Source organism: Gekko japonicus, unplaced genomic scaffold (genome assembly GCF_001447785.1).
Source record: "Gekko japonicus isolate JY-2015 unplaced genomic scaffold, Gekko_japonicus_V1.1 scaffold1146, whole genome shotgun sequence".
NCBI classification, from domain to species: domain Eukaryota; kingdom Metazoa; phylum Chordata; class Lepidosauria; order Squamata; family Gekkonidae; genus Gekko; species Gekko japonicus.
In genome coordinates, this window is record NW_015173707.1 from 515,172 (window position 1) to 524,770 (window position 9,599).

General features: G+C 41.0%; 1 protein-coding gene across 3 annotated transcripts in view; it reads left to right on the forward strand.

The window, feature by feature from the left end:
• ROCK1 (Rho associated coiled-coil containing protein kinase 1) overlaps positions 1 to 5,901 on the forward strand; it is a 174,688-nt gene extending 168,787 nt beyond the window's left edge. For all 3 annotated transcript variants that reach the window (XM_015423306.1, XM_015423304.1, XM_015423305.1), the window contains one exon: positions 4,539 to 5,901. In XM_015423306.1, the coding sequence (XP_015278792.1) occupies positions 4,539 to 4,542 (4 nt within the window). In that variant the 3' untranslated portion in view covers positions 4,543 to 5,901. The remainder of the gene's footprint in view (positions 1 to 4,538) is intronic.
• The last annotated feature ends 3,698 nt before the right edge of the window (positions 5,902 to 9,599 follow it).

Genomic DNA, 9,599 nt, shown 5'->3' on the forward strand with positions numbered 1-9,599 from the left:
TCGCGTTGGCCGTCTCTGTTACACTTCAGACCGCCAATACCAAAGATGACGGGAGAGTTCTACTACTCCTGAGCTGCTAGCAAAATACAAAGTGCTGTTATCCACTAACAATTAATCAAATAACAATTCAGCTACTAAGAGCAGCTATAACAACTATAGCTACAGCGCAAGCGCTGTAACTCATACAACAATTACAACCCCTGTCCCCAGTAGTTACAGTCAAACAGCACAACCACTCAACATTCACCCACTAGCAGTCAAAATACTCAGCCACCCTCATTCATCCTTCCATATACGCTCACTATTGCCAGGCAGTGTTAAAGCCAATTCTGTCAGCCTGAGAAAATTCTGCCACTCGCCACTAGAGGGCCCCGATTGTCTTCAGCTCCTCCTTGCTCTTCAGCCACACTGTACAGTCTCTGCAGGCTCTGGCTTGCACAGACAAACTCAGACAAGGCCTCCGGGTTAGATGGTTGTAGATTCCGCCAGGGCCGATGTTCCAGCCATCCCGACCAGCCCTAACTCTCAGCCGGTATCCAAGCGTTGTCATCGGCAAGTTCCCCAGGCCACCACTCAGGGCCCAAATGGGCCCCAAAAAAGGGTGGCGGCCCACGCCGCATTGTGCAGGGCGCGCCAGACATGGGCTGCCGGCTCGCCTCCGCCCTTTCGAATCTCCGTCAGCCAAACAGCACTGGGCCCCGTAGCGCTGGCACCGTGTGGATCCCGTAGCTAAGGTAAGCCGGGCCCCGGGAGTCCCAGTCCAGACGGTAGTTAGGAGGGTCCCGTGCCATGCCACAGTACCCTCACTCTGTGGAGGTGGCCCTAAACTGTTCCAGGGGCGGAGAGGCAGATATTCAGTAAGGCCTCCACGTTGTCTCACTGCTCCTCCCAACCTCTCAGTCAGGCTTACCTTGCGCTGCCGGCTGACCGGCTGTTTCTTCGGATAGCTGTTATGCCGCGGTGTGGTGCCTGAGCCTTGGATGAATAGGCACAGGCCATACCGAGGGCCGTACTGAGGGGGGGGGAGTGGCGGCAGCGCCAGCAATTCCAACCTGCACAGAAGTTCCAGCCTGGGGTCCACTCCATCATAGCTGGCCGAAATGGGAGACCCGGTGTTCTTTATCACCCTGGACCTACTAAAAACGGATTAAATGGAGGAGCTTGAGCACCAGAGCTCACAACCTGCCGCCATCTAATGGCTGCCCAGACATTGCAAGGTTTTGCCCTTAAGAACTACAGAATCATGAACTTTGTACCTATTATGTTGTCTGCTAACAATATCATGACAAGGTACCATGCTACCATGACAAAGTAGTTTTATGCCCAAGCATGGATTTTCTCTCTAAGGTGGTCTCCAAATTTCACATGCCCCAGGACATAACTCTTCCAGTATTCTTCCCTAATCCTCAGTCAGGGTTGGAACAAGCCTTACACACCTTAGATGTGAGAAGAACATTATTGTTTTATTTGAAGCGCACAGCATTTTGAAATCTTTTTATTTCTATAAAGAATTTAAAAAAAAACACAGCTGAAACTCTATTCAGATAGGTGACATCTGCAGTGAAGCTGGGGTATAAGGAAGTGAGAGTTGAGTGCCTACTTCTACTCAGAGCTCACTCAGTGAGAGCCCAAACATCCTTGGCTGCCTTCCGCTCAAAGATCAATCTTCTGGACATTTGCAGAGCAGCAACTTGGTCATCTCCATCCACATTTGTGAGACACTTTTCCATTAACATGGACTCCAGAAGTGAGGCAGCCATAGGGAGAGCGGTACTGCAGTAATATTCTGATGAACAGTCCACATTCATCTCCTCGGTAAGTGAGCTTACTACTCTACCATGTGGGACTGCACAGAAGCCACAAAGATGAAGACAGGGTTGCACTTACCTGTAACTTGTTCATCAAGTGGTCTTCTGTGCAGGCTCACATCCCACCCTCGTTTCTCCACTGTGGGCTGCATAGTACCTTGTCTGCAGTCTGTTGGCTCCATGGAATCAAAGGGAGAACAGAGGGAAGAGTGCTTCCTGCCTCCATCACATGACCGTTTGGACGGGAAGGTGGCTGCTCAGAATCTGGCTTGTGTTGGGGGGAGGGGGAGCGCTCCAAGAAGCTGATTTTTCTAGAAGCTTTTGGGAATCTACTCTCCATGGCTGGCCCTGCACCTGCTCAGTCCTATGTGAGACTGCACAGAAGACCACTTGATGAAAAAGTTACAGGTAAGTGCAACCCTATTTTCCTTTAAGCTGACCAGTGAGCTTTAAAGAAAAAAATCACAACCAATCACATTTGCATACCATCACAAGACTGACCTTAATTTTATATCCCTGTTATCCATCATTCCCTTTTGGATGGGTGCTTTATGGAAGAGACTTCTGGTGGAAATATTGAATAGGCACTACATTTCCCTCCATTCGCACATTGATGTGCTGAAAACAGGCTTCTGCTGTGGTAATACATAAAAATACACTCCCAAAAAGAACTGCAGCTTTATGGTGACTCAGGATATTAGCACAATGATGAGACAGAACAGATGATAATCAACTTGTATTGCTGCAGTCCTGGAACTGTAATATGGGAATTAGAAGGAACAAATGGGTGACCTGCAAAGATCTGGGGGAGCATCGCATTTCTCCCTCCTCCACTATTTTCTCTTCCCCTTCTCTGAAATCCCTTGTAGCTTCTCCCCTTTTCTTGCTTCTTTCTGTCCTATCCTCCCACCAGCCAGCCAATCTTTATTTGCCTTTGGCTTTGGGTTTCCTTCCGATCCTTCCCTCATATCCACTACCTGGGAAAACTATGACTGAATTGTGTGGTGTCAGCTGCTGCGCTGGGCAGAGTTGCACAGTGGGAACCTGCAAGAATTTGCAAGGGGCACTTCATTCTCCCCTTTATCTCCTCCCCCCGCACTATTCTAGCAACCCCATAGCCTCACCTTTCTCTGCTTTCTTCTCTTTTTCCTACTAAAAAACTAACCTACCTTTCGTCTACCCGCCATATTCAGCTACGTTTATTATTTTGTTTAAACCCCACCTTTCTCCCCAATGGGGACCCAAAGCAGCTTGCATCGTTCTCCTCGCCTTCATTTTATCTCCACAACAACCCTTTGAAATAGGTTAGACTGAAGTTGTGTAACTGGCCCACGCTTACCTAGTAAGCTTCCACAGCAGTCATGATTCAGATCTGAGTCTCTCAGATCCTAGTCTGAAACTCTAACCACTATACCACAGTGACTTTAATGGAGTGGCTTCTGTTGAACAGTAGCACACAGCCAGGCCTGGCCAAGTCATGCAAGTCATGTGGTAACAAGTTGCCTGGAGGCTGCTGCTGACACTGGTTGTGATGCATTCCCACTTAAAGGCCAGAACAACCCTGGAAGGAGCCCCGTCCACATCCCCCGCCCTTTAAAAAAAACCAAAAAAAAAAAAACCTCCCCTGCCTTTTGAAGGCTGACAGCACTGTTGTGGTTGTTTAACAATAGATGGATGGTATTTGTTTCTTAAGATAGCAGTGCTGCTTCTATTATTCTAGGGTTTTTAAATCCCCCTATGGGGCCATGTTGAGAGTTAGCTATATTGAAGATATATTTCTTACTACTTCTGTACCTTCTTCTTTGAAACAGGTTTGGGAAACCTGTTGCTTAGTGATAATCTCTTTAGAACTTTATTATGTTGATTTCCCAGTCAATATTCTGTTATCTTCTATCCCAAGAACTACCTTTGAGTCTGATCCTTTTCATGTATGCTCTGTCTTGGTCTGACATGGCCAGTGGAAATGAACTGAAGTCAAAATCAGGATGGGGTTAAAAATAATGTTATGGACAAGTTGTCACTGGAGATTTCTGACCACACCACACTTTGAAATATTGGCTAGTAATGAACTGGGTTTTATCTACTGAATAACTAAACAATACTGCATACTAAAAACCAATCCTTTTTGCTAAACCAACAACCATGTGTTTCACTATAGTGTCAGATTGTTTCAGATATAGCATGGTTACATGAGAAATTTAGTAGGACAGTAGTTATGAAAAGAATTTTTAGGAACAAAAATTCAAGGATGCCCAAAATGAATTATTGTCATATATATGATTATGTTCAGTTCATAAGTCTGACATACCTTCAAGTTAAAAACACTGTTTGTACAACTGATTATTGTAATGCTTTAACAAAACCCTCACAATTTGGTCTTAGGTTACGCATAGGCCAATGAGGAAGTCATGTCATGTGTACTATTTGTATGCTTAGCAAAGAATGCATGAACATTTGCAGGTTTGGCTGATAAATGTTATACTTGTCAGAAAGCTAATAACTAAAAACACAGTATATCTTACATAACCAGATCTATTCTACTTTCCAATCCATAATAATGTAATGAGATAATACATGAACTGCTACAGATGCTGTTTCCCAACATGAATATACAAAATAAAATACACATGCTTTGTTTACATAACATTACAAAGACAAGACTTTCTAAAATGTTGTTGGTCTATTAAGTTATATAGCAATTCTAAGTGTTTCTCTTTTCTTTTATTCCAGCTAACAGTGTGTGCAGTGCTCCATGGAATCTGGCAGGATGCAGTCTGAGAAAGCTGGACTTTTTTCATCATTCTGAGCAATGCAGACTGGTTGTTCCTTCCACCCCATCACAGACATCAGGGCTAAGACTGCTATTACTCTCTCTCCTCCTTGCTTTGGCACAAAAAGCATGCTGAGGGTGTCTTATTGCGGGTTTGCCTTAAGGTAGATTAGATTAATTATTACTGTGTAATGCAAATAAAAGCAAATAAAGCTTAGCTAGGAATAAGGTTAAAGTGCTGCCTTTTTGGATTCTAAAAAAAATGCCCGTCAATCATGATGGAACACAGTGAGCTTTTCTCATGTTGATGAGAATGAAGAGTCGTTTACCCTGTGGGAGGGGTATTTTAATCAAGTTGAGTACACAGAATTGAGTAGATGGAGAAGGTTTCTCAGTCTGTTTTTTTTGTAGAAGACTTAAAGTTGTGCTGAAGAAAACAACATTTGCTTGAAAATGAAGTCGTATATAATCACTTGAACTTCAGTGCCTTTTCTGCAATGTTATTAATGCTAATCCTTGATTATGAAACAGCTCAAAGCGTTAAATATTTTGTGTACTGCTTTACAGATTACTGATTCTGCATATTTGTAAAGGGGGAGAAAATGAGTAATTACATATCTATGCATTTTTGCCAAGCCATACAGAATTTTACTTCTATAAGCATTATAAACTAACTGTTAAACAACCATGTTTTGAAGCATATTTTGGTACCTGATGTTTCTATAATTTGTATTACATATTGCATTAACCATTTGAAGTGCAGATTAGAGTCACACACACACTATATGCACTGTTTGAAATGTAAATTATTGTTAGACTTTTAATTGATGTTCTTTTAGTGCCTTAATCTGAGGATTTTTACTGCCATGTCAGTAAGTGTAGAGATCTCAAACACCTATTATGTGTGTCAATGGTTTTATTGATTAAAATATTGTAGAATGTAGTTCCATGTTTTCAGAAGAGTACAATTTTAAATAAAAACGCCTGTTACCAAGAGAGATTTTTAATCCTAATATGAAAGGTAGTAAAGGCTTCTACCTTGAAAACAAACAAAACACCTATGACACTTTAAAAATATAGATAATACAGGAATTGAAGCTCTTGCTTTGTAGCAGGAATATTGTTGTGGTATGAACAGTATGGTTTATTTTATTTTTTAACCAAATACCTCTTCAGTAATTTATAATGGCTTTGCAGTTGTGTATTAAACACGAAGCACTGGAAAACTGATTCGTCTTCAGGACGATTTACACGTTTCAAGTGGTATTGAAAGCCACGCTAATGGATATGTAATGAACATATCTGTTATTAATACAGTAATGATTCGTACTCATTTAATACAAAATAAAAAAATAATTTATGGATGAACTATTTTGAAAATGACTGTGGTATTTTTCTCCAGAATAAAATACACTTCCTAGGAAGTTTTGAAAATTACAATGCTTTAAAACATACAACTGTCAAAAATACAAATCTGATAGAAACTTGATATTTTTTAAAGAAAATTACAATTTTATAATGTCGTACATTTTAGTACAGGATGAAGTGTATTAAAATTCTCATAGGATTTTGAAGAATTATTTTGGTATATGACTTGTTTGGTCCTATTTACTGTAATGATTTTCATCAAAGGAAATTATACCAGGTACACAGCTCTTAAAAGAGAACCTTTACATGTATTTAATTTATAATTAAAGCATGATCAATAGTAACGATTTGTTAATGCACTGTTATGGAAGTCAATGATAGAGAGAGTGGCCTCTCACCAGAAGACTAGACAGGGATAGTGGAGAGAATTGATGATAATTACTGAGAAATATTCAGGAGAGTTAGGTGGCAGCAGAGGAGCCCATACAAAAGACCAGGAGTGTTTGCAAAAGTTTTGTTAAAGTAGGTCTTGGAGAAGGAAGAAGTGGTTGGACTTGTAGAAAAGGGGGGGGGAGAAACTATTCTAGGGAGCAGGATGGCAGAAAGCACAGGTGGGAGGAGACAAAAGGAGACGGTAGATAAGCTTGTGGCCACCAGAGAGTGAGGGTATAAGGGGAAATGCGTGAAGAGAGAAAGGTAAGTGAGATGGGTATCTTTAATGGCTTTAGAAAAGGAATTCTGAATGTGGTCTAGAAATGCAGGTAACAGGGAAGGCCCGCAGGCAGGTTACAGTGATTTTGGTGTTCACTTCTCCAATTCAAATGATGACTTTAAAACAATACTGTCTTGATTAAAGTTGTACAGCTATATGTGATCCTTATGAAGATAATTAAAAATAAATTCTTGTTTACAAATGGGTGTAAACATAACCTGTAAATGTGCAATTTTGCACTCTTCTGCCAGAGATGTAACATTATGATAAAAAGAATGGGAAAGCCCTAAAAACAGTAGAAGTCAACTTATAATTGCATATGGGTATCCCAATAGCATCACAGGTAGTATGGGATTTAGTGGGAAGAGGTATTGATGCAGAGCAAATGTGGACCCACTTACCATAAGTTTTACCAGCTACATTCTGGAGAATTATGCCTAAGACCTAAATTTAGGATGCCCACTTCATTTCATCTCCAGAGCCCCATTCTGTGATATTCAGGAGCATATGCCTGTGATGGATATGTTCACCTCTGGATATCTGATTCCTACTAATTCTGTATTTGGTGTCAGGCCTCTTCTCCATGCAGTGTCAGTATATTATTGTTTAATACTGCAATTTAAGTTATGCATTGTATCAGGATGTGTTTTGTATTTCCAGTATTGTTTTCACCTTGTTGGTTTGTTCTCTGGTGTTTTTCAAGTCATGTGTATATATACCTACCACCTTATCAGCCCACTACCTGCATCATTTGGAGTAGCTGTTGCCTGTAAAACCTTATGCTGCAATAAACCAATGAGTCTCTAAAGTGCCACAGTAGTTATTCTTGCTTCAGTGTACCATTGCTGCATATCTGAAGTGTGCTTTCAGCAATTATGATAAAGATCTGCAACATTTACTACATTGTAGCATATTTGAGCTCTTATCTGTTAGGGAATAGACACAATAGATTTAGGGGAAAGCTACAAAAGCTATAGTTGGTAAAGTTCAGTGTGTGATGACTTCCCCCAGGTTTGGGAATTCTGTATGAGGGTGTGATAGACTACATTTAAAACACTGTTTTCCTGATGCAGTAAAATCAGAGAAGGGAGGGGAATAGTTAACTCTGCTCTAGAATGTCGAGCTTGAGTGGCAGGCTGCTCCTTTACTCTGATTGGCCAGCACCAGCTGAGGAAATTATAAGATCAGCTGAGGGGAGAGGGATTTGTTTTGAATTCAGTGGCAGTTACTGTTCAGTAAAGTAAAAGTTCAGCCAAAGGTGTGGATGTCTGAAGAGTCTGACTAAAAGTCTATCAGATAGATCCAGATGGTCAGCCGTGCTGGTCTGAAGCAGTAGGACAAATTTAGAGTCCAGTGGCACCTTTAAGACCAACAAAGGTTTATTCAAGGTATGAGCTTTCGTGTGCAAGGCACACTTTTTCAAACACATTGGAAAGGTAGATGAGGTTCTGAACTTATAGACAGGGATTTAACAGCAAATTAACATGTAACATGATGATATTTAAGTTATGCAAAGTGGAAAAATAAATAACAAGGTTATAAGGTCAACAATTGTAAAGCAATAAATATGTCAAAATAGCAGATAAAAGCCTAAAGGTGTTTTTCTAATTGTGAGAAGTAACAGAATCTTAATTATCTCCTCTCAGGCGTGGAGGGCACTTAACAGCATATTTTGAGCTGGATGTAATGTTGTCAGCAGACATCCCAATATTCCTTGCATTCAGTATTCTAATATACTATTCTGAAAAAAATACACTAAAATACGGAGGATTTATAGTCCTCCTTGTTAAGAATACATATGTGAGGAGGACCAATGCTCCCTCTAAGCTGTGGAGTCTTGTGAGCAAAAATTCTACTTCGTGAGCTACTGGCATTAGAGTTGTAAGCGACCGATTTGGCTGCTGCATAAATTAGTTTGCTCTGGAGCCATCCTTCCTGAGCTAAAACAAAAATGTGTGAGCCGGTGGCTAAAAAACTGAGCTACCTCACACCAACTCAGCTTAGAGGGAACACTGATGAGGACTGAATGAGTTAGCATATGTAATGGGATAAAAATCCAATATTCCTGTTGAGTCCTGGGAGATTTTGTTCCAAGTGTTGTAATAACTTGTAATTCAGCGATTTCCCTTTCCATTCTGTTCCTGAAGTCTGTCAGACAGGTTCACCTTTTGAATAAAGGGAGAGACTCCTGGTCTTGGCTGTGTTAAACATAACCTGAGAAAGAATTCCATCTAGGAGTTCAAAGTCTAGTGTCAGCTGAAGCTGAAGTGTGTTTTCATACAGACACCAAGAACTGGGGTTTGAGATTTTGGCAAAGACCAATCAGGCCAAAAGGAATAGGATTATATTATCCGGGAAGAAATATAAGTCTTGACCAGTTATACACAGAATTGGCACTGAGGCAATCCCTGGTCTGTTGTAAAAGGAAATGGTTACAGACTACTCAGGAGAAAAAACGTTGTGATTTCAGAAAAGGGGAAATAATTTGATACACTAAAAGAGTGACCTTTCCAGAAAACCTGAACAGTTAATAGGAAACTATATATAGAAACATTGTTGACTGAAACTTAAGTACTCAGTCAACCATATCTCACTGATAAGAACCAAGAATTTGTGAAAATAAGCTGCTTCAACACCATCTTGTCTGTAAACCAAAATATATAGAATCATAGAATGTTAGAGTTGGAAGGGACCTTGCAGATCATCTAGTCCAACCCCCTGCACTCTGCAGGAGTATAGCTGAAAGACAGCCCTACATACCTACAACATACCCGAAAGATGGTCGTCCAGCCTCCGCTTGAAAACATCCAGCGAAGGAGCATCCGCCACCTCCCTAGGCAGAGTGTTCCACTGCTCAACCACTCCTACAGTTAGGAAGTTTCTCCTGATATTTAGCTGGTAACAACTCCCTTGTAATTTCCACCCATTAGATCTAGACTTG